Here is a 25,868-nt window from a genome sequence, read left to right on the forward strand (position 1 = left end):
GTTAGAGATTCTTAGGCATTTCTATCAATATTTTGTACCCAAAATGTTGGTTTTCACACTAGCTAGCACCTTATTAACAAGAACCTCAAGTATATCTCTCTAGAACTTTAACAGCCGCTTGTGCTTGTTGTATTCATTATATCAGACAACAACATGATTAAATCATAATTAAAAAAATTAAAACTGATAATGGTTCATAACTAAAGTTAATATTTGTTTTTTTTTTTTTTTTACATAATTTACTCATTGATTTTCGGAGGTTCATAACTAAAGGGGGGGAAAAGGGTTGTGAGGGCTTAGGGTAACAGCTGTCAAAAATCCAGGGACGCAAACTAAATAGTGTTCTGCGTGAATGAATACTAAATAGTAATAATCGAACACAGTTGAAGTCAAATGTCAATGCACACACATACACGCACGCCACAACAAGCGTTTGTTTGTTAATACTGTATGTATGGTGTGTGTGTCTTCTCTTCCTCTTTCTCTTCATGCTCTGTCTCTCTCTTTCTCGTGTGTCTCAGTCCAACATCAACATCCAAACCCAACAACAACAACGGTGCCTCCTTCATCTGTACGTAATTTTCCTACAAATTACAATCCAAACCCATCTCACGATTTCGCCCCCAAAACTGGCCGCCACTTAATTTCCCTCGTCAGATCCACGTCCATTCCGAATACAACAAACAAGAGAGTGGTGTGTTGAGATTATTTCACTCTGCATCCGTGTCCTGGATTCGAATGCAACCTTAATTATCGTGTGACACTTTTAGTTTTAGCGACATGGTGGTGAAAGTTAAGAGAGATACGCTACGAGCATGCATGACATGCCCTCTTTGCCATAAGCTCTTCAAAGATGCTACCACCATCTCTCTCTGCCTTCATACATGTTCGTCTCTCTTCTCTTTTCTCTTTTTTTATTCACTCCTTTTCAATTGCTTCTGTTCGTTTTTGTTTAACGTCGCTCTAGTTTTTACCTATATCTCTGCATTGCATTCTTTCTTAACCCTTCATGGCTCTTTGCTTATCTTTCCTTGATTTGACCTTGCCATTGTAAATTATATCCAATTAGCTTGACTTTCATGCTTTGGGTTTTTATTGTAGTTCCTTAATTGTTTCTTAATACTGTATGATTGATGATTTGGATATTTTGGGTTCCCCAAACATTCATTCTAATCATTGATGATCCAGATTCCTGGTCTTAATTATATTATGGCATAAGGGTTTTGGGCCTTTTTGGTTTTGCTGCTATAGCGTGAAGAGTACATTCAACAGTTGTTTTTGTTACAGTGATGGAGCAATTGGACTGACATGATAGCTGAAACATCTTTTACTTTTCTGTGCTTTATTTGTTGTTTGTTTGGGTTTCTATGATTTGACGGGTAAGGAATGGTCATCCCCCGTTTCCACTCAGAGTTTAAGGTGGCGCACTGTTATGGACTTTCTTGAGGAACCGTAGATGCAATACAATTTAAGAATGTGTTTATTTTATAATTCGAACATCACATTATTTTTATTACATTCCTGAGTTACACACACGCACCTTCTTGCACATCTTTTGAGATCATTTGTCGACAATTTCAAGTATGTTCTGTACAATGCATTGAGCAATGAACCCTGGTCCAGTTTGCAGGAAGTGCATATATGACAAACTCTCGGATGAGGAAATGGATTGCTGTCCAGTGTGCAATATTGATCTAGGTTGCCTTCCAGTGGAAAAACTCAGGTCGGTTGCTGTCTTTGATTTCCAATTTATTATAGCAATTTGTGTAACTTATGACTTTTTTGCATTGAACTAAACAAGAATGCAGCTGAAATTTCTGGCTGTAGACTTATTAATATCTGTTTGTTCGTTTATTCTGCATTTTCTTCTCCTCCCTTCTCTCAGTATGTGTTGTTTTTTGTACAAGAGAACATGTGCAGTTAGACATTTACCAGTGCTTATGATCAACCTCTACCTTTTTCTTTTTTGTCATAAAACTTTATTATCTAGTACGATCACATGAAACTTGTTGCCTTAAATCTCTTTCACAATGTATTGCTGCGTTACTTGGTTAAACTCCTCCTCTTTCTTTAAGTAGGATTCCTACTTTTCTTTTCTTTACTTTCAGATATGTTAATCATACTATTTGCTGCATCTGTCTAAGTTTTTGTAACAGATATTTGTTTGACTGTTGACCTAACATAACCATTTGGAGACTGAATTTGTTTTGGTAAAAATAGTATCATCTGTTATATTTTACAAGGCCTCCTTCTGCCTAAAGTGTAAAAGACTGCCAATAGCTTAGTATTTTCATGGAGATTGTATCTTATATGTGCATTTCATCTGCATCTTGTGATTTGTGATGAAGACTAATGTTTTTATTATTTGATGGATCTTCGAAATCAGAGTGACTTCTTCCTCATCTTCAAGCATGTTAGATTTGAATAAGTTATTCTTAAAAGGATTGCACGCATAAATTGTTTTATAGAACTTAAAAGCACGCTATCTAGTATACCTGTTGGAAGATCTACGCGAAATAATCATGGGTTCCTTTTATTTGCAGGCCAGACCATAATATGCAAGATCTAAGGGAAAAAGTATTCCCTTTTAAAAGAAGTAAAATCAAGGCCCCAGAAGTTTTGTCTTCAATATCCTTACCTGCAAAAAGGAAGGAAAGATCACTTTCGTCATTGGTGGTTAGTGCTCCAAAAGTTCCAATGCAAACTGGCTTTACAGGAAAGAGAACAAAAATGAGTACTAGAAAGGCTTCTGCTTTACGTGGATGCAGTTTTATTCTTGAAGAATCAATAAAGAAGGAAGAAACGAATGGTGAAGATAATCATAATACAGTAAGCTAAATCTTACCTGATTCATCAAACATGACTTCTCAAAATGAAAGTCAGGTGTGGGTTATGGGGGCACTAATACTTGTGTTACTTTTCTGTTTGTGGTTGGACTTTTGCTTGTTTCTACGTGGCATTAATTAAGCCTCCTTTTCATGTGATAATGATCATGTATAATCATAATTCATTATATTGTTGTAGGATTCTCCCATGGTTGAGCCTTCTAAGAAGCATAAGCCCAATGAAGATACAGAGAACAGTGTGGAACTTACAGAAGGGAAGGTTGATCTCTGGACACCATTGAACTGTCTTGTGGAAGCTGCCAACAGAACAAAGTCCTCCAGGTCAAATTCACAAGCAATTCCTCTTGTCAAATTAGAGTCTCCAACTACTGCTCATGGTGGACTAGATACACTTGAAGTTACAACGAAAACAGAGCTACCTGCTTCTGTCCAGAGAACCAAAAATAAGGATAATGGACATAAAACAATATTTGGAGATGACAAGGATGCTAACAGCTTGCCTTCAGGACCAGCGAAGCGAAGAAGGTTGCGTCCTGCTGGTCAGAAAAGAGTTGCAGCATCTGAGATGTCTGCCTCAGCCCCAGTCATGCTAGATGCCACTGGGGGCAAGTGCAACAGAAAAAACAATCCTATATGGTTTTCATTAGTTGCTTCAGAGGACCAGTAAGTTAGTTATTTATACCCGAAAATCTTATTAATTATGAAGTGTTGATCTTCTATGGACCTTAAAGAAATTGATGTTATTATTCAGGAAAGGAGATGTTCCCTTGCCACAGATCTCAGCCTGTTACTTAAGAATAAAGTACGTCTTCCTACTCTACTTACCTTTCTGTTTATCTGATTTGTTTATATTTTTAAAGTTTTAAAGTTTTCCTTGATTTTGCAATTAAGTGAATACAAATTTGGCCTGTGAATTGAACAAATATATTTTTTTCTTATTTTGTTGTGTCAAAATTTGGCTAACGGTCAATAATAAGATACAAAAAAGTGTTTTTGCTTTTATATGGTCTCTCATGATTTCATAAACTGCTGAGGATTAAATTGCAACACAAAAGGGAAAAAAATAAAGTTTATGCTTTTAAAGATGCGACTGACAGATGTTCAGGCAAACGCTTCCATGCTGCAATCTAAGAAAGTATGATGTTCAGGCAGCTAATAGTGCAAATCAATCTCCCATATTTTTTTAACTTGATTTTGGAACAGTTTTCTGTGAACAACCATTGATTCACTAAACATCAGATTAATGATCATTGTCTAAGTCATTCCTTGATATGATTTTGCTGTGATATTCTGGACGGAAGATGCACAGATTGATGATCACTGTCTGAGTCACAGATTTAGCAAAGTGGAACACAACTTCCATATGAATCATTTGAAATGTGTTGATTTTTCCTGCCTCTTTCTTTCTATTGTTGCTTGCCCTCTTTCTTTCCTCTTTCCTTTCTCTTCTAATTCTCTTGAACATATTTTCTTTTTCATGATAAGGATTTGTACTTCATAATTGTGTAATTCTTTGTTTCTGACCTCATCACAGGGATGGTACTGTGCCTGTCTCATTTATTCAAAAGTACCTTGTGAAGAAACTTGATCTTGCCAGCGAGGCAGAGGTGAGTTCATTATATCACTTCCTTCTAGGAACTAAAATGGTTGGCACATTCTCTCTCTCTTTTCTGCTTTCTCTTACTTATTTTGGTTCAAGGTTGTTATTATAGTAAGAGAGTGTGGTCATAAATTAATCGCTGTATAAGGTGTCTTTTTTTGTTATTTGTGAAAGATTGATCCAGTTGGCCAAGCAACATAGTGCAAGCCTTTTGGACATTGTAGGCTATCATTTGAAATAGTACAACTATGAATGCTAGAATTTAGGGTCTGTCTGAGAATTTTATTGATTTTGTATTTTCTACATAATAGAAAACAGCAAATAGTACAAATATGCACAGCTACTGAGCACAACAATAGAGTCTCCCACCATTGCCACATGTCCATGCGCCCACACTGCTATGTAAAGAAAATGAAATATTGGAAACTAAATTCTTGTTTTGAAGTTTTAAAGCCAACTCACCAAGTAGGAATTAGGAACTGAACTAACATTTGAAGGTACTGATAATATGACTCTTTTTCCTTAATTACAAGGTGAAACCAGTACCTGAATTCCCATATATTGGTCTGAATTTTGTTGTCTCAGATACTACCCTTCTTCTTTGTTGAAAGTGTTACGGATATTTCAATATTAAGGTTGCAGGCCATGAGATAGCTGTTGATTTTGATTGACTACTTCAATTGGCTTATGATTTGAACTGTTTGTTTTGACAAAAATTATGATTACCACATATTTTTTTTTCAAAGGAAAAATAACGAATGAAGTTATGCATAAGCAAATATTGGCTGGTGCATTATTGATGCCTGGTTTGTTACTGCTTTGTAATTTGTACAGGTGGAAATAATGTGCCGGGGTCAGCCAGTGCTCCCATCTCTGCAGCTGCATAACTTGGTAGATCTGTGGTTCCGGACAGCATCAACCTCAAAAAAGATACCAGCATCTTTGGGGTCCTCAGCTAAGGATTTTGTGATGGTTTTATCATATTGTCGAAAGGCCTCGTCTCCTTGAGATGGTACCCTATTCTATTTATATCATTTTGCCTTTCACTACTTTACATACATCTTTAAATTTTTTTATAGCATTCTTTCGGATATTCCTGTTCATTTAGTTTCTACCATGCGACGAATCGGTTCTTATTTTTTTCGCTCATGACCTGAAAAGGTGTACCCTCCAATATTATGGCATCTGCATTATCTGCTGTTGTTCTTAGGATCATGAAACATTAAATATTTCCTGTTGATGTAATGATGTCTTACCCTTGGTAAGAATCAAAATGAGAGTGGTTATAAATCAGAAAAACGCACGGGAGGGAAGCTATGCAAGACAGCAATTAATAGTGATTGATTTATAGGATCCATTTAAATGTTCTAGTTGCATTTGTTGCGTCTTCAATGGGAACCTTATATTGTGACTGGAGACACAACCACACCACTTTCCTATGTGAAGTTTCGTCATATTGTTGCTGGAAAAGTTATTCAATTATGCTTGTTATTATCTCAACTCATTTGTTTCCATTCACCTCCTTGGGGATGGATGTTTGATGGTTCCAATTTTCATTGCAAAGTACTCTTCCAAAATTTCTTTAATTCAAGCTTCAATTTTCTAAACGAAATGCTTAATATACATTAATACTATTAAAATGTATAAGGTTATTTTGAAATGAGAATCAATTTGATTAAGATCAAAAAGAATATTTTGATTAAAAAAGGAAATTTAAGTTCTGTAATATTTGTCTAATCGAAGTGGATTGTTACCAACACATTTTTTTAATACTTCTTTTAACACACTCTTTATTATTAGGTTATGTATTATAGTACTTCAAAAGACAAAATTTTAAAGCAAGTGTGACGATCAAAATGCCATACTTTTTTTTGCAAAAAATTACCTGATTGCCACATTTTGTAAAAAATATTCCAAAATGTCACGTCACCTAACTCGCTACAACATCTGGCAAGTTAGGTGTGAATACATGGCATAAGGTGCATGGCCACGTAAGTTGCTGTGCAGTGCAGCGAGATTACGTGGCATCAGACATGCTATGCAGCATAGCATATTTAGTCAGCATGTCTGACACGTGGCAAACGTGCTATGCAACATAGCATGTTTAGTCAACTTTTCTAAAACGTGGCAGACATACTATACAGTATAGCATGTTATGTGTGTGTCATAAAATAATTTAAATTAATATAGAATTAAACTAAAATAAATAACAAACATAAATTACATTGAATTCATTAACACTCCTAAATTAAATTACATTACTTAAAATTCAAAAAAAAATAACTTAACTTAAACTAAATCAAATGAAATTAGTTAACACTTCTAAAAATAATTAATTAATAGTTATAAAATAATTTAAATTAATATAGACTGAATTAAACTAAAATAATTAACTAACATAAATTATATTTAATTCATTTAACACTTCTTAATTAAATTAAATTACTTAACCGTTCAAAAAAAATTAACATAACTTAAACTAAATTAAATGAAATTAATTAACACTCCTAAAAGTAATTAATTAACAGTTATAAAATAATTTTTTATAGCAGTTATAAAATAATTTAAATTAATATAGATTGAATTAAAATAAAATAATTAATTTAAATTATTTTAAGGATACCAAAAGAAATTAAATTATTTTTAAAAGTGTCAATTAATTTCATGACACATACGTAACATATTATGCTGCATAACACGTTTAGAAAAGCTGACTAAACATGCTATGCTGCATAGCACATTTGCCACGTGTCAGACAAGCTAACTAAACATATTATGCTGCATATAAGGGTGAAAGTGGGCTGTGCCGGCCTACAGAGGCCTACGGCCTAGCCTATATCAAGCCAGACATGGCCAACTATATATAGGTAAATGGAACAGGCCCGGAGTTTTAAGAAAAATCTATTTAGGAAGCAGGCCCTAGGCCTTTTTTACATGCCGAGCATATAACCTATAGGTCGGCCTATATCATATTATTTATTTTAAATAAAATAAAATAAAATTATTTATAGTAGTACCAAATGATGATAGCTTAGTTGGTGCATGTGAACTGAGTAAGTGATGGAGGACCTAGGTTCGATCCTCACCAATACCACCTTTGGGAGGGGCATAAGATCTGTACCAATCTCTACAGTAGCATCAGAATCAACATTTAGTGACGGAGGAAGAGTTATTGATGCTTATTGTTCTAGTTTGGCTGAAAATACCATCTAAGCTTTAATATGTGGTGAAGATTGGCTACGTAATAAGTATGGCTTGAAGAAAAACAAAAGGTATAAAAAAAAAATTCTTAATCTTATTTTCTTTCTATTCTTTAATCTTGTTTTTTGTTTTCTACATTTATAAATTGTTTGCCAACTTATGTAACCTTGGAATTGTATTTGCATGAGAGCGAAGAAGATGAAAAGCTTTTAGCTACTACAAGCATCATGATGTGTTTGTATGATTCATAAAGTTATTTTAATTTACATAGTATGGATTGGTTTGCTGAATCTGATGAAATAAATGTTATTTAGTTTGGGCATTTTGTTTTTGAAAGTGACTTAAATGCAGATTGTGATAAGTTGTTGTTATAATTCATGGTTCTGTTGGGACGTTGAAATTATGATTTTTGTTTTAACAACAGAATTTGAGTATTTTGTGAAGTTGATTCATGATTCTGCTTGGAAATTAAAAATTAACAGACTAACGGGCCAAATCAGACCATTTGTTTTTTATAAATAAGCCAAGTCAGACTAACAGTTAGACTCGTACTATGCTATCGGGACAGGTCAAATTGGAATTTTTAGCATAGGCTTGGGCTTTTCGGGACAAAACTCAGCCCAGCCCACTTTCACCTCTAGCTGCATAGCATGTTTGATGTCACGTAATCTTGTTGCACTGCGCAGCTGGGCATATGGCCATGCACCTTCTGCCACGTGTTGTAGCGAGTTAGGTGATGTGATATTTTGAAAAAAAAATTTGCAAAGTGTGGCATTCAGGTGATTTTTTGCAAAAAGTGTGACACTTTGATCATTGTCTACAAGTGTAAAATGTGGTACAAAATGTAAAAAAAAAAAAAAAAAAATTGTTCAGAAGAATATGTTGTTAATCTCGGAATGATAATTAGACATCCTTAGGCTGGAAATGAGAAAGGAATTTTAGAGCAAAAAATAAAAAGGAAGAACCAGATAGACATCCTCCTCTTTCCTTCTCCTATTCGGATATCTTGTAAACAAAAAATAAATTAAAAATATAAAATTACAATGATTAAATTGTATTATATTTTTTAAGTATCATTACAAGATTGAACAACATTTTTTATCCTAATAATATATTATAATTATTTTCCCCCTTTTTTCGTTTTGGTTAATGAACTGTCATTAAATATTCAAATTCGCTCATAATTCATCTTCATATATATTAAATTAGACTATATTCTTTTAAGAGTAATTAAATCTCTTAATTTTTTTCTTCTTTGAAAAAATGGTACATATCATTCTTAACTTTTTCTTCTTTTAAGTTTTGCATTTAAATTCTTTTTGAATTAATCATGTATATTTTCTTATAATATTATATATTTTTCTCATAACTATTTTTTTCTTTTAATTTAAACCTATATTTTACCTGAATTCTTCTAGTTTTTGAAATTTTATTTTGAGAGATTAGTTCTTAATAAGTTATCAAATATTGGGCTTACTTTCAAAAAAATTCTTAATCTTTAGCAAAGTAGTAATTTTACTCATTCAATTCAATCTAATATAAAATCAAATTTAAAAATGAAAAATCTTGTTCCAAACCACGTGGAGAGAGGAGAGTGAGTACATCGCATTACCATTTGGTGTTTATAAACAATGGGGGTCAACTTGGCCGTGTTACAGGTGTCTCTGTCGGAGTCGGGATCGAAAACCCTAAACTGAAAATTGAATCGACAGCATGCAGCAGGTAGTGAAAAACCCTAAATTGAATCACTGTTTCTTGATATTGCATCATTTTATTTGTAACTGATTTTATGTGAAATCGCATCTCTTTCTCATCCGAAAAGGGCGGAGGATCTGAGACTGAAGTGACATGGGAGGACCAGCAGAACATCAACAAATTCGAAAGGTTGAATAATCGCTTTCACGAGCTTGAGGATGAGATCAAAATCGCTAAGGTAATCTATATTCAAAACTTTAATCTTCTTATCCAACTCTTTAATTTGAATTATTTGTCTGCGTTATCATTCCTTGAGTTTAGTATATGAGTAGAATAATGCATCTTTTAAGTTCAAAGTTGGTGGAGTTGAAAATCAAAGATATCAAGGGATATGCACAGGTTTTATTTACTTTTTTTTGTTTAGTTATGTAATTGTAGAGACCGACTTCAATTTATGGCTAAATCCCTATATGCTTAAAAACTTAGGACTAGCTCAAAGAGTTGAACTTCTGTATATACTTCGATTTTTGTATTTCATTCTTTAAGAATGTTATCAATATCTCTCCTTGGCTGCATGCCTTATGGAGAGACAGGACCTCAATGGATTTTTGCTCTGTGTCAATATCAAAACTCTCCCTGGATCTACTTGACCCTTGCAGAAAATACACTAGGTATGAATTCATCAGGAATTAAGCATCTCATTTGAAAAAAGCTTAACCTTTTACCTAATCTTCAAGCTCTTCAGCAGTGGACTAAAAGGAACTACTATGCAACCTGCAAATTTGATTATAAAAAAATATTGAATCCGTGTTCTATACTAGATTAGAGGAAAAGGGAGAGAGGAAAAAGAGAAGACAATTAAATGATTATAAAAAAAAAACCACTTCACGTTAAACCCGACTAGCAAGTGTGGGGTGGAAAAAATCCTTGTACGCAGCCTTATCCTTGCATAATTGCAAAGATGTTATTTCCTGGATTCGAACCCATGAGAACCCATGACCTTTCAGTCATGAAAGAACAGTTTTACCACTGTTCCATTCGAACCGGAGCAGTGGTAAAGCTGTTATTTCATGACTGAAAAGTCATGGGCTCGAATCCAGGAAATAGTATATTTGCAATTATGCAAAGGGGCTACGTACAAGGATTGCCTCCATCCCATTTTCACTAGTCGGGTTTAACGAGGAGTGGTGGTTTTTAAATGATTATATCCTCCAAAATTAATTATGTGGACTAAATGATTCTTATACACACACGCACATCAGGTTTAGAGTTTAGTAATTATCTGTTCTGTCCTTTAGCTTCTCTGTTTGGTTTAATGAGATTTAGTCATTGATTAAGTATCTGTTATGCAAGTCCTTTCATGGTTTTAATTTCATGGCCATCCAAGCATTTTGCGAGGGCAAATTCATTGTAGGAAAAAAAATTTATACTATGATGTAAATACAGCAAATATTTTTTTTTTACAGGAAACAAACGAAAATTTGGAGGATGCGAGCAATGAGTTGATTCTCACAGATGAAGAGATGGTTCGGTTTCAAATAGGGGAGGTTTTTGCTCATGTACCAAAGGATGAAGTTGAGAACAGGATAGAACAGATGAAAGAGGTAACAAGCCAGAAACTGGAAAAGATTGAAGCGGAGAAAGAGTCTGTACTTTCTCAGATGTCTGAACTGAAGAAAATTTTGTATGGGAAGTTCAACGACTCGATCAATCTTGAGGAGGAATAGTAACTTTCTTCTTGTTCATAGATTTTTAGGTTTTTTTTGTTAATATGACCTAATGGACCTTTGGCTTTTATTGAGTCAGATTGTCTCTCTCTTTCAATTTTAGAATGTTGTCTGGCTTGAACCTCCTTCACTTGTTTGCTTCTGATTCTGCCTCTCTTTGGCTTCTTTATTCTCTGAAAAACTTCTGATTAAATTTTAATACTATCCAGTGTTTGGCATGATATTATATAAAATAATATCATCTAATGTTTGGTATTAGACTGTACAGTACTAGATAGGTTAAAAATAAATATTTTTGTCAAAAATACTTTTTAATAATGAATTTACATAATTCTTCCAAATATATCATATGATATTATTTTTTATAGAAATATGTTGATCAATGTGTCCAAAAAATATATTAATTTTTATAAAAAAAAAAAATTCCAATATTTTAAAAAATTATATATTGAAAATATTTAAGGAATAGTAAGGAATTTGATAAAATAAGGGACTGGACTTGTAATGTGAAAGACTTGTGGAGAAACCTTGTAAGGGAGATAGTTGGTGATTACTTTGCTCTCACGCTAGAAGAAGTTTGCAAAGTCTTGGACCTTTCGGGTGCTTTCTTGAAAGAAACACCAGAGCTAGAGTCAGTTGAACATACTGATATTGTTCATTGTGATGCTAGTCCTAGTAATGTACTTGGTTCTAAAATTGGAATATCTGATTGCCCAATGGAAAGTGGTGAGTCTACGAACTTGCTAGATACCGATCAAAACGGTGGTGGCATCGTTTTCATTCAAGAGAAATATGATACAAATCCTTTGGTCGATGGTGCATCTGAGAAAGAAATTGTGTTGGTAGAAGAACCTGAGTCTCAAAAGGAAATTTCCTACTATGATGCTGGTGAAGTAATTTCAGAATCTAGCTATAATGAAAGAAGTGAAAAACGTAGACGCTCTACGTCCATATATTGGCAACCTCTGGTGCTATCTGAAGTTGAATTTTGTCCTGATGTTATTAATCAATATGGAGTTGGATGTGAGAGCAAGATGACCAGGGAAGGTTTGAAGACAAAAGTAAGAAAACATCTAGCATATCTTGGATGGAGAATTGAGTGGACTCAACACAAAAATTGTCCTGGGCAAAGACGATACAGGTACATGTCACCAAATACACAGGACAAGAAGGTTTACTATTCAATTCCTCAAGTTTGTAGTCATCTGAAAAAGGAGTCCAACATGAATTTTGTGCTGTCCCAAAATGACCAGAGTAGGATGCATTCTACAGTTGACAATAATCTTTCAAATCTAGATGTTCATCATCCGATCGGGGCATCCTCTCCTGTCGAAGTTGTAGCTGAATCACATACTCCAGATGGTTTACCAATTGGGAATACAAATCATAAACGCACCACGAAATCAAAGGCCTGCCCACCAAAGCACAAGAGGAATGTATTACCTACAAGGGTGCAGAACGTAAACTCCCCTTGTCTATCACATCAAAATGTTTTGTCTTGTTAATAGATAGCAACATGGTATTGCCAAGATCTAAGGTCTACTATCGGGGAAAAGGAGGTAAGAACACTCACGACATTGAAGGGAGGGTAACTCTTGATGGAATCAAGTGTAGCTGTTGTCAGAATGTATATAGACCTGGTGGCTTTGCAATTCATGCTAGTGGCTGTTATGACTGCAGGCCTTGTGCTAGTATCTTTTTGAGGGATGGTAGGTCACTCTTGGATTGCATGATACAACTAATGCATAAAAATTGGGCAAGGGAAGCTTTGGAAAAACAATGCAATGATATGTGTCAAGGTGAAAATGACAATTGTTTTGTTTGTCATGATGGTGGTGAACTTATTTTATGTGACAAATGCCCGTCTGCATTTCATATGGAGTGTCTTGGTTTGGAGGTATATTAACTGCTTTCCTTCTCAATCATGTCATATTAAATATTATCTTGTGGTTACTTCAATTCTGTACTTTCATACCAATAACTGGTCTTGGTTCTGTTTATGTAGGATATCCCTGATGGTGACTGGTTTTGTCCATCATGTCGTTGCCGGATTTGCAGCGAAATCAAAATCCAAGGGACTGAAGATGGAGATTTTCTTACTTGCATTCAATGTGAACATAAGTGTAAGCGGATAATTCCTTTTGTGTGCATAGCATATGCTGATGAATATTGTAATGCTTATGGAGTCATATTTGTCAACCCTATGCAGATCACATTGGATGCCTGAGAAAAAGAGCACGAGATAAATCAAGAATATATTTGAAAATTTGGTTATGTGGAGAAGAGTGTGAACAGGTACATTATATCTGCCTCCCTTCTTTCTTGTATCTATGTTTGCGAAAAATTTAATCATAATTTTCCTAAAGAATTGAGATTTCTGCCTTTTCTTGGATTTATTAAGATTTTAGATTCCTGGAAAGCATTACTTTACCATTTTTGATCACAACAATATTAAATTGTTGACCATTATTTCCTCTTATGTAGCTGAGGTTTAATAGAATTAATGCTTTCTAGTCTAGGAATGAGCTCTTTATTCAGATTAGGCTTGCTTTCAATTATGGTTTTCATTTAATAGATAATTAGCTAGTCAACAATGCGTGAATTTTGTGATGGGTAAAGGTTAAAGTTTGATGCCAACGAAACATTTAAGGCTGTGTGTGATCAGTATACACTGCTAGAAATATTTTTAGGACATTGGTTACACTCAATATTTACTTGTGTATATTTTTTTTGCAGATATATGCAGGCATTCATCAGATATGCAGGCATTCATCAACTGATGAATGCCTGCATATATCTGCAAAAAAAATATACACAAGTAAATATTGAGTGTAACCAATGTCCTAAAAATATTTCTAGCAGTGTATACTGATCACACACAGCCTTAAATGTTTCGTTGGCATCAAACTTTAACCTTTACCCATCACAAAATTCACGCATTGTTGACTAGCTAATTATCTATTAAATGAAAACCATAATTGAAAGCAAGCCTAATCTGAATAAAGAGCTCATTCCTAGACTAGAAAGCATTAATTCTATTAAACCTCAGCTACATAAGAGGAAATAATGGTCAACAATTTAATATTGTTGTGATCAAAAATGGTAAAGTAATGCTTTCCAGGAATCTAAAATCTTAATAAATCCAAGAAAAGGCAGAAATCTCAATTCTTTAGGAAAATTATGATTAAATTTTTCGCAAACATAGATACAAGAAAGAAGGGAGGCGGATATAATGTACCTGTTCACACTCTTCTCCACATAACCAAATTTTCAAATATATTCTTGATTTATCTCGTGCTCTTTTTCTCAGGCATCCAATGTGATCTGCATAGGGTTGACAAATATGACTCCATAAGCATTACAATATTTATCAACATATGCTATGCACACAAAAGGAATTATCCACTTACACTTATGTTCACATTGAATGCAAGTAAGAAAATCTCCATCTTCAGTCCCTTGGATTTTGATTTCGCTGCAAATCCGGCAACGACATGATGGACAAAACCAGTCACCATCAGGGATATCCTACATAAACAGAACCAAGATCAGTTATTGGTATGAAAGTACAGAATTGAAGTAACCACAAGATAACATTTGATATGACATGATTGAGAAGGAAAGCAGTTAATATACCTCCAAACCAAGACACTCCATATGAAATGCAGACGGGCATTTGTCACATAAAATAAGTTCACCACCATCATGACAAACAGAACAATTGTCATTTTCACCTTGACACATATTATTGCATTGTTTTTCCAAAGCTTCCCTTGCCCAATTTTTATGCATTAGTTGTATCATGCAATCCAAGAGTGACCTACCATCCCTCAAAAAGATACTAGCACAAGGCCTGCAGTCATAACAGCCACTAGCATGAATTGCAAAGCCACCAGGTCTATATACATTCTGACAACAGCTACACTTGATTCCATCAAGAGTTACCTTCCCTTCAATGTCGTGAGTGTTCTTGCCTCCTTTTCCCCGATAGTAGACCTTAGATCTTGGCAATACCATGTTGCTATCTATTAACAAGACAAAACATTTTGATGTGATAGACAAGGGGAGTTTACGTTCTGCACCCTTGTAGGTAATACATTCCTCTTGTGCTTTGGTGGGCAGGCCTTTGATTTCGTGGTGCGTTTATGATTTGTATTCCCAATTGGTAAACCATCTGGAGTATGTGATTCAGCTACAACTTCGACAGGAGAGGATGCCCCGATCGGATGATGAACATCTAGATTTGAAAGATTATTGTCAACTGTAGAATGCATCCTACTCTAGTCATTTTGGGACAGCACAAAATTCATGTTGGACTCCTTTTTCAGATGACTACAAACTTGAGGAATTGAATAGTAAACCTTCTTGTCCTGTGTATTTGGTGACATGTACCTGTATCATCTTTGCCCAGGACAATTTTTGTGTTGAGTCCACTCAATTCTCCATCCAAGATATGCTAGATGTTTTCTTACTTTTGTCTTCAAACCTTCCCTGGTCATCTTGCTCTCACATCCAGCTCCATATTGATTAATAACATCAGGACAAAATTCAACTTCAGATAGCACCAGAGGTTGCCAATATATGGACGTAGAGCGTCTACGTTTTTCACTTCTTTCATTATAGCTAGATTCTGAAATTACTTCACCAGCATCATAGCAGGAAATTTCCTTTTGAGACTCAGGTTCTTCTACCAACACAATTTCTTTCTCAGATACACCATCGACCAAAGGATTTGTATCATATTTCTCTTGAATGAAAACGATGCCACCACCGTTTTGATCGGTATCTGCAAGTTCGTAGACTCACCACTTTCCATTGGGCAATCAGATATTCCAATTTTAGAACCAAGTACATTACTAGGACTAGCATCACAATGAACAATATCAGTATGTTCAACTGACTCTAGCTCTGGTGTTTCTTTCAAGAAAGCACCCGAAAGGTCCAAGACTTTGCAAACTTCTTCTAGCGTGAGAGCAAAGTAATCACCAACTATCTCCCTTACAAGGTCTCTCCACAAGTCTTTCACATTACAAGTCCAGTCCCTTATTTTATCAAATTCCTTTCTATTCCTTAAATCATACCAAATTTGCTTAAATGAAACTGCAATATAGGAAAACTGCTTACACTCCTCAATTACTTCAAGAAACATCCACTTCCCTCGTGGCTCCCAATTCTCAGTAGCTTCATTCCAATCTTGAGTGATCCTCAATTGATCAATTCCAATCTTCAGTTCATCACCCAAATCTGGGAAGAATATGCTCCTTTCCTCCATTCCATTGTGAAAGTTCGAAATGGCCTTGAAGGCCGATGCATGCTGGAGGGAAAAACAAAACTTTTTCATTGCGGAACACACATGCATTCAAGATCATGCTTTAGGAAAGCATGATGTTACCTTGTTCGTGAAAACTCGTGATGATCAAGGTAGGTCTGAAGGGTTCAGACCCTCTAACGTTGATCCACACCACCCACTGCGTCTAGGTGCAAGAACTCCTTCTTGTGAAACCGTCAAGTGATCACTACAATGAGGCTTGCTAAGCGCACACTGTGTGAAGAGAAAGGCTAGGTAAAAATGTTTGAAAGAGTGAAGCTTTCAATGTGAAAACTTCACAAAAGTGGCGCAGGAGAGGAGAAGAGAATGGCTTGGTTGGTTTTATAAAAACCCTAGAAGGAACATATATATAGAGGCGCACAAGAGGAGCCTATTTGTTAAAAACAAATCAGATTTTTAATCAATAAAAATCCCTTCCAAAAGGGCGCTCCATCAAAGAGAGAGAGAATAGGATTTGTTGCAAATTAAATCTCATCAAATCTTGCCAACAACATCCTATCATATCTTTATGATATATTAGGTTCAAAACCTAATCAAATATCTGATCATAAATCATCATATAATCAGTTATATGGTGCGCCCCATATAGCCTAAATAATGACCGGATACATTTGAGTAGTTGCATTCAAACTTGAATCAAATCACTCAAATATTCTCCCAACAGATCGTATCTTCTGGAGCTGATTCTGATGACTAACCAACAGCCAAATCAGCACATCAAATCTTCTTAGATTATGTCCAAAAGATTTCCTCTTGATATGTTCCAACAAGATCTCATCTTATCCTTTTGTTATGAAACAACTTTTCATAGCCAATTCAAATTCGAATTTCAAACATTTGAATTCAAACTTTCAAACACTTAAATTTTAAATTCAAATTTCAAATTTCAAAATTCAAAATTCAAAATTCAAATTTCAAATTTCAAAATTCAAAATTCAAATTTCAAATTCAAAATTCAAACATTTGATAATTAATTTAACTAATTAAATTAATTAGTAATGTCTTGGACTATCCAAGCCCATTACTTAGATCCATGCGCCCTCCACCCTATGTGTGGAGTTCCAAACTACTTCTTGGGCTAATAACAATTGTTAGGCCCAATACCATTAATGCTAGAGCATCTAGACAATTAGGTGTTAGTGTGTGACCCATTAGGTCCAATATTAAAAAGGTCTACATCTATGTCCTTATTTAATCATACGATTGTCTCTAGGACACCCAAATACTAACACATTGCAGTGATCAAATATAACACCTTCCCACCGAGCTTCCTCATAAAATGCATCAACACATAGACCAAATGGAAGGTCCCATACCTCCACTTCAATCAGAGGAGGCAGTGGTCTAATGAGCCCACGTTCATTGCAACCATCTGCAAAAGAAAAAGAAGAAGAACTACCACCATCCAAAACGGGTGAAACCTCTACCACATCCACAAGATGATTTGATCCAGCTTCATCTAAAAAGTTGTCATATCTGACACGACGCTTCTTCTTCCCACAGTTGATAACTATCCCTTGGTGCCATGAGCCTAAAAGACCATATTCCATACTCCTAATCTGAAAATAAAGTAAATAAAAAAAATAATTAATGTTTCAATTTCTTTAACTGGAAATTTCAGATGAAAATATCACCACATTCGTGTTATACATAAAGTAGTAGTAAAAGAAATGCAAACGATAATAAAGGGAAATACTGAGACATGAAAATAACATTGAATCCTCGTAATGTTTTATCATAAACAGTGGCAAAATTCAACACTTGCATGAACGGCCAAACAAGGCTCGAGACAAGCAAAGCAAACCGTGAATGGGAGTTCAATCATGAAGCCAACAATCAGAAGGGTTTTTTCACCGTGGAATGAGAGGAACAGGGTTTTACTACCTGCCTGATTCTGTGCCTGTAAAGTATGCCTTCCCTGGGATGAGAGGAACATGGTTTCTTCGTGTGGAAGTGAAGGATTCAAAATGCTTGTTTATTCCATGTTTACCCCGCGATGCAGCTATTACTTTGAAACATCGGGACCTAATGACATGCAATACTGAGGATAAGGCAAGATGCAACAAGGAGAAAAAGAGAACGGAAGGATTCCGACCCCAAGCATATTATTGGAAGAGCATGATACTACTAATCATGTTTTAAAGAAGCAGAAGGGAAAGGGAAATTCTCATGAAAATTACATGAAGAATGCAGCCGTGGAATGCCAAAAAGGTGTTCCTGTAGATTTGGAGACAAACATACTTATACGACGAATAAGAGTCAACATATGATGCCAGAGAATAAAGTTGAAAATCCTGTTGAGTTGCATGCTAACTCAATGCAAGGAAGTCTCAGTAAGATGTCAACACAAGTGATATCAGTCACAGGTATAATCAATAAATATTTTTCTGGTTTCAATGGGATTGATAATTTTAGCACCTCTTCAAACTCAGATGTTACATCTAGAGCTGTTTGTGGTGAGATTGAAGTTCAGTCCAAGTCCAACACCAGAGCACACAGTTACTCAAAGAGACAAATTGATTCCTTGCCACAGTTGACTCCCAAAACACCTCCACATGTCTTGCATGTTGACTTGGTTTCCAAAAATTCAAGGGACAAAAATAGAAGATCCAGAGTTGGGAAACGTCTTCTTGTAGCTTCACATAGTCTTGGGGTTTCTACTACTAAGTACTCTCCCACACTTTCTTTTTGTAGATTTAAAGATAGAAAATTACTAGAGGACAAATCTCAAACTAATGGTTCAATATTTTCTATCAGTGACAGTGATGATTAACGTTATAGTGTAGACTGTCAAAAGGGTATAACTATGATGTGATTATTTGATCTATTTATGTGGGCAACGATTTGAAAATATTAGACTTCTGATGTACCATAGGGGGAATTTGTGGGTAAAATATTGTTTTCAACTTGTAGATCACAAAAAAGCGAACATATGTGCAAGAACCCTTGCTGAGTTCAGTCTTTTAAGTTTTATCTCATCATCACCCTCATTCTGTAATCTATGTTCCATTGTTCTCTTTTGTGTACACACTTGTGACCCCCTTTAACCCTCTCGTTTTTTGTCTATTTAAGGTTCTAAACTATGGGATAATTTTCTGGTCGCTGAAGTTCCTGTATAATTTTCTGGTCGCTGAAGGGCAAAATTCAACACTTGCATGAACACAGAAAAGAACAAAACAAACAACGAAACTGACCCAAGAAATTCATAAATAAAAAAGATCATATCTTTATTTTATTTTAAAAAGAAATAACTACATAGCATTGAAAAGATAACAAAAAAGTACAAAACATACAACGAAATCACGACCCCAGAAATTCATGAACAAAAGAATACCATATCTTTATTTAAAAAAAAAAACTATATAGCCTTACCTCGACTCTCTCATTGACAAGAAGCTTTCTTTTCCGGTTCCTGTAACGCTTAACATCTTCAACCTCTATTGGAGACTGATTCTGAGACACGACAACCTTAGTACAGTGTAACATCTTCAACCACAGTTCAGAACGAACGTTGTATATACCCGTATAACAAGAAGCCAAGAAAACGATCAAGAACGCCGTATATAACCTTTTCGTATGACAAGAAGCCAAGGAAACGATCAAGAACGCTGAAACCTATCAAACAACAACAAGAAACTACGTTAACCAACCAAATCCGGTTCTTGTTTAGCTGTTTCCTTTAATGCTTTGTCCGCTAGAAAAGAAAAGAAAAGAAAACACTCATTTCAGTCTCGCTCGTTGCTGGGTTTTATCACTTATATAATCTCTTGAAAGGCCAACGAGGATTTGATTCCGTGTTTTATACTATCGGTTAGAGCTTCAAACCGTGGGCCTGTCCTCAGGCTATTATTCACTCTCCTAAGAGCGCCTTCAAACACAATAAGAATATTTTTATATTCTTATTTTGATATCCTACAAGATTTGATTATTATTTGAGCCAGCTAATTGTTGAAGAGGAAAAAAAATACAATCGTATAGGTACTTTTATTGGTATCGAAAAAAAAAAATATCAGATAATAAATGATCGTATCGGAAAATTGATAATGGTGGTATCCGATGAATTTTATTGATTGTTGGATTGAAGAGGTTTAATCTAATAATCGTATAGGTACTTTTTCTTAGGCATATACTTAATTGTAAATACAATTATTATACAACGGTGGGTGTTTAAAAATTATTATTCTTATACCTTTAAAAATTTATTACTATTAAGAAACCTACATAATAAGCTAATATTTAAATAATATTTTATTTTTTTTATTACCAATATATGCCATTGAAGTATATTATTTATACACACTTAATATTAATTAATTTCCTTTTTCGTTCGTGTATATTTGACAAGGATTTCTTTCTCTCTCTTTTTCAGTATCTTTATTTTTTTTCTTTCATAATCATAAGTTTTACTAATTTGAAATATCTGTATTTACAAACAAAATTAGTCCCGCATGTTGCGTCCTTTTTATTTATTTGTTTTTCATTTTGTATTTCTCTCTTTTTCTGTTTCTTTTGATATCTTTATTTTATCATTTTTTTAGAAAAAATATAATGCAAAGAAAATCTGGAATAATCTCCTCATGCATGAAATTTGGGCTTTTATTTCTTACATCATTTGAAAAATTCACGGTTTCCTTTCAATTGGTCTTTGACTGAATATTTTTAGTTTTTTACTTCGACCGAATTTTTTTTATTTTTAGTAGAAACTTTGACCGGATATTTACTTTGTGCATACTTACATTTCACATTTTCATCGTAAATAGATGACATTATTTGTGTGCATCAAACGTTTCAAAAATTATTTGAAAACAATAATACATGATGTTTATCAGAATAGAAACCGATCGAGGAAGAAAGATGAAATAAAATAATTATTATAATTTTTTATTTTTACTATTCATTTTTATTATCAATAAGTTTATTTTTTTTTTATACACTTAGTGAGCCACTTTTTTTAAGATTTTTTTTAGCCATCCGTTTTTATTTTGAATAAGTATATTATGTTATACATACTTAATATTAATTAATTTCCTTTTTTGTTCTAGTATATTTTTTTTTCTCTATATGTCATGTTTAAATAGTTAGTATCGTATGATTTGGTGGTGATAATGTGAGATTGTAAATTATTTTGAATGTGATTATATTAAAATCAAATTCTTGTAATTACTGTACACGGCAGATCGTGCCGTTTTTAATCCGAAAAAAAAAAAGATTTGAGAAGGTTTTCTTTCTCTTTTTACTTCAGTATAGTCATTTTCTCTTAGATGTAAGGAATCCATAAGGCAAAAAAAATTAAAATATTATTATTTTAATAAATAATTACGAATACATAGCTGTTTTGAAACTATTTACGAATCTATGCACTCATTCACACCCAAATTCACGTCCAAATTAGGCGTGACTCCTAAGGCATTCACACCTAATTTAGGTATGAATCATCTGGTGTTGACACGTGGTAAAAAAGGTCAACTTACGAACCGTAAAATTTTGGAAAGCCATAACTTTTAACTCGGGTATCTGATGAGGTAATTTTTTTTTTGATTCCACATAACTTTTCGAGATCTACGAAATGACATCTCATTTGATATATTTTATCTCTCACAAACACAATTCAAATTTACAATAATTGTATTATATAGTGTATTACAAAAAAAATTTAAAAAATTATTATTAATAAGAAAAATAAAATAAAGATTTAATTTGTGATTTAAACTCAAAAATCAATTTGAAAAATCTGTATTAATAAAGAAAATAATTAAATAAATATTCTAAACACTTTCCTTGGATGTGGTAGCCGTTTCTCAGGCTCCCTCTCCGGAATCGAACCCTAATTCTCCGTCACCCGTCACCACCATGGTAGGCCACTATCCTACCATCGAAAGTTGATAGGGCATTAAATAAATAACCTTGTACACTATTTTTTTTTAAACACTTGGTAGAAGTATATATTTTAATATGACATTAAGTATCCTTATTTATAGATGAGTTAATCTACTTTGGTGCCATCTTTATAGTATCGTTGTTGCAAAGTGAGAGATAAAATATATCAAATGAGATGTCATTGCGTAGATCTCGAAAAGTTATGTAGAATAAAAAAAAATTACTTCATTTGGATACCCGAGTCAAAAGTTATGGCCTTATAAAGTTTTACGGTTAAATTATTAAATTTGTGTGCCACGTATCAAAACCAGACGAGTCACGCCTAATTTAGGCGTAAATGCCTTGGGAGTCATGCCTAATTTGGGCGTGAATAGTCACGCCCAATTTGGACGTGAATGACTGCAATAGATCCGTAGATAGTTTCGAAACAGCTATATTTTCGTAATTATTTATTAAAATAATAATATTTTAATTTTTTTGCCCATATTAGAGTGTGCTAGTTACATAACTTTTACGTAATAAATGATTTTTTAAACGACTAGCTTTATATATGTTTGAGTTGTTTGTTTACCAGCAATTTTCTTTATTAGAAACCTATGCAAACATTTTATAAGATTGATAAAATAAGAATGTTTATCTTGTGGGTAGAATTTACTTTGTTGACTATTGACCAGATTTACGTTATTCAGACGATTTCGTTTTTAAGTTACCATATAGTTTCAGTTGCTCAAAATGTATGATACTGGTAACCGTACATTCTCGCATCACTATTGAACAACTCCAATAACCAGGGTTGTAAAAAACTCAGTTCAGACCCATCGCAGCTTGCAATCTTCCTTGTCTTTCTTTTATGGATATGAGACATTCCAAAAGACCTCACCGTATCCAACAAGCATTACGTCAAAATATAAGTGCTCCTTAAGGACAGTTCAAGATTTAAGAGAGAGATTACTGAGGTGAAGTTTATCAGATACTTAACTTCAACTTGTCACTATAATTTTTTAATTTTTTTTTTCAATTTCCATGTAGTTTACAATCATTATTGAAAGCAATCCCCAACAATTCAGAAATTTCAACAAGTGCCAATTGTACGAGTGCCTGAAATATGCTCCAAAGAGAAAATCGTTGATAAATTGGAAGGGCAGGCGCTACAGGTGGACATGTGAAGAGGAGATCTTGCAGCCACAAGCAAGCTTTAAAAGTAGAAAAATATACATTCAAGTCACCTATGTTTCAAACGCATTTCAATCGGGTCAATTTCTCAAATCAATGGCCTATTTGCAACACTCCATGAGATCACCATCTCCAAGGACATAAATATGCCAAAATACTAATACGAATTTTCCTTACTTTACAGAAGTAGCCAACGCCTACCAAGAGCAAAACCAGGGGTCATAAAGAGGTATACATCAAGTGTTCATCATAACTGGCAAGTTTAAACTTAAAAATTGACAGCCCAATATGTACAGTGCGAAAATAACTCGTACATGTCATCTGAGAGAGTAATCCATGCACTTTAGAGCTGCATCTTGACTTGCAGCACCCTCAAAACAACCAAACATCAAGTATGAAATCATAGTCGTTCCAATATTCACAGTAGCATAAAAATCATTAATCATATCTGAAAATCACATAAGTGAAGGCAGAAATGATATTATCATACCACCATTCATGATTGCATTGATCTTCTCCCACATAAAACATGAAGAAACCAGAGGAAGCAAAGCTAATTTCCAAATCCAGGAGCCATGTGCAACTCATCATTGCATCTACACACACTGATCCGCTTATAATCATGGTCCGCCATCATTTGGACACACCCTTCAAATGCGCTTCATTATGATATTCTGAGAGCTTTCTTCCCAAAACTCTCCTTTTCACCCTTTCTGCGCTCTTCACCTCATTCCCAGCAACACTCAACAATGATGAGCACCAAAAGAATTTCACTTTCTTTTAGCTAAATAAGAGAAATACCCCAAAAAAATTGCTAAATAATAAATAATAAATAAATGGCTACGAAATCAACAAAAGGCAAACTAATTGAAGTTAAATGGTCGCTAGGGTCCCTGTACCGGATTTGAGGAAAGGAGCAGGTATAAGCCTACTTACAAGTTTAAAATACAAACAGTATTTCCTAATGATTTCAAGGTGGAACAAATGATCGAAAATACATTGGGTATCAGAACAAAACAAACAACTAACAGAAACAGAACCATTTGTGAGATATTAACCACAATACAGATTAGCAATGGGAAAAATGAGGTTTTGCAGCAAAAGACACGAAGTTATCAAATTAAATTTAAACATGGAAGTGAAAAATAACATGTTGAACAAGCAAGATATATCCATTGTCTGGTACTTACTTTCATGGATCCTCTTCCTCAAAAAATTCACGTATCTATCTGACAGAAATTGACAAAATACAACTAATTCAAATTCAGTGTTGATAAATGCTTTGCTACATAGAGATTGTTACAATCCTATCCACACTGGATAAACCAAAGTGGCATCAGCAGCTTGAATGTCAAGATACAAGTAAGAGTCGCTTGATACACAAGAATCAACATACATGGTCATCGTTGCCAGGACTCCCCTTCAAAACAGAGGAATCAAACCAACCCAGCTTTCAACTAGTCTACCTTCTTCATTGGACCAATAACCATTCAAATTTTCAAATTAGAAAAACTCAAACTAACTTGATGGTAAACAGGTGCTGAAAAGTGAAAACACCTCTCACAAAACAAATTAAAAAAAAAAAAAAAATGTTGTGAAATAAACTCAAATCAAATCCGGGAATAATTTGTTCCCACAACCGATAGCAAACCACTTTCCTCGTCAAGAAACAAGTCCTCGGTAACCCGAAAAGACGCGTGCAACCCAACAAACAACACACCCACAATCAACGACAGCAACACGTTGAGCCCCACGTGAGTGAACACAAGTGCAATGACCGTGACCAAGCTCAGAACGCACACCACCGTTCGATCATCCAAGGTATAGTTGAGGATCACGACGGGGCCGTTGCGAGAGAAGTAGAGGAATAACCAGGCAACGAGGACGACCAAGAACACGATCATCGACACCGGGTGCCACAGGAGGCTGAGGAACAGGATCAACAGCATTACCGCGGCGTAGTTGAACCGGAAGTAACTCAGGTTTCGCCGGAGGCGAACCATGGCGTCGTCGTACGAGTAGGGGCGGGAGAGAGCTGACAAATCCAGGAACTCGCGCCATGACCGGGGAGTGGCGATGAGAGACTCCCTCGCGCGATTGGTGGAGGTGGCGGTGATTGGTGGTTGCGGGGCGGCGGAGGCGGCGGAGACGGTGCCGTAGCCACCGGTGTTTACGGTCGACATTGGGATTGTAAGATCTGAAATTAGTACATCTTTGTGTCTGATTAGGGTTTCTTTGTTACTTATTTAAAGATGCGAATCGATTGAGAATGAGAGAGAGCGAAAGGAGTTGGACGTTTTGTTTTGTTTTTTTACTCTCTCTCTCGGGGTGTTTTGCTTTGCCCCCTTTTTCCTTTTCAGTTTTGAAGCTTATATAAAATAGAGTGAATATCATTTTTGGTCCCGTCATATCCACGAACC

At 34.7% G+C, this 25,868-nt stretch overlaps 3 protein-coding genes and 2 pseudogenes across 3 annotated transcripts; 3 read left to right on the forward strand and 2 right to left on the reverse strand.

The window, feature by feature from the left end:
• Window positions 1-673: 673 nt before the first annotated feature.
• LOC133292149 (E3 ubiquitin protein ligase DRIP2-like) lies at window positions 674-5,856 on the forward strand. Its single transcript, XM_061490522.1, has 7 exons — window positions 674-886; window positions 1,624-1,723; window positions 2,544-2,829; window positions 3,025-3,509; window positions 3,598-3,648; window positions 4,381-4,453; window positions 5,281-5,856. Exons 1-7 carry the CDS (start codon window positions 781-783, stop codon window positions 5,452-5,454), a joined length of 1,275 nt encoding a protein of 424 aa, XP_061346506.1. The 5' UTR covers window positions 674-780; the 3' UTR covers window positions 5,455-5,856.
• Window positions 5,857-9,237: 3,381 nt separating this feature from the next.
• Window positions 9,238-11,195, forward strand: LOC133292148 (probable prefoldin subunit 4). Its single transcript, XM_061490521.1, has 3 exons — window positions 9,238-9,369; window positions 9,470-9,580; window positions 10,809-11,195. The coding sequence occupies exons 1-3, from the start codon at window positions 9,361-9,363 to the stop codon at window positions 11,067-11,069; spliced, it is 381 nt and encodes a 126-aa protein (XP_061346505.1). The 5' UTR covers window positions 9,238-9,360; the 3' UTR covers window positions 11,070-11,195.
• Window positions 11,196-11,314: 119 nt separating this feature from the next.
• On the forward strand, window positions 11,315-13,564 carry LOC133292146 (uncharacterized; annotated as a pseudogene).
• Window positions 13,565-13,773: 209 nt separating this feature from the next.
• Window positions 13,774-24,852, reverse strand: LOC133292147 (uncharacterized; annotated as a pseudogene).
• Window positions 23,580-25,763, reverse strand: LOC133292152 (PRA1 family protein E). The gene has a single exon (XM_061490524.1). The coding sequence runs from the start codon at window positions 25,629-25,631 to the stop codon at window positions 25,059-25,061; it is 573 nt and encodes a 190-aa protein (XP_061346508.1). The 5' UTR covers window positions 25,632-25,763; the 3' UTR covers window positions 23,580-25,058.
• Between the last annotated feature and the right edge of the window lie 105 nt (window positions 25,764-25,868).

The sequence above is a fragment of the Gastrolobium bilobum genome, unplaced genomic scaffold (assembly GCF_033153095.1).
Source record: "Gastrolobium bilobum isolate Gb01-03AN ecotype WA unplaced genomic scaffold, APGP_CSIRO_Gbil_v1 utg19748, whole genome shotgun sequence".
In the NCBI taxonomy this organism is placed as follows: domain Eukaryota; kingdom Viridiplantae; phylum Streptophyta; class Magnoliopsida; order Fabales; family Fabaceae; genus Gastrolobium; species Gastrolobium bilobum.

Excerpts from the sequence above, each read along its gene's own strand:
- LOC133292149 (XM_061490522.1), top strand. The coding sequence starts at position 781 with ATGGTGGTGAAAGTTAAGAGAGATACGCTACGAGCATGCATGACATGC. Across the intron at positions 887-1,623 it reads CTCTCTCTGCCTTCATACAT|TTTGCAGGAAGTGCATATAT; the intron begins GTTCGTCTCTCT and ends ACCCTGGTCCAG. Across the intron at positions 1,724-2,543 it reads CTTCCAGTGGAAAAACTCAG|GCCAGACCATAATATGCAAG; the intron begins GTCGGTTGCTGT and ends TTTTATTTGCAG.
- LOC133292148 (XM_061490521.1), top strand. Across the intron at positions 9,581-10,808 it reads ATGAGATCAAAATCGCTAAG|GAAACAAACGAAAATTTGGA; the intron begins GTAATCTATATT and ends TTTTTTTTACAG.
- LOC133292152 (XM_061490524.1), bottom strand. The coding sequence starts at position 25,631 with ATGTCGACCGTAAACACCGGTGGCTACGGCACCGTCTCCGCCGCCTCC.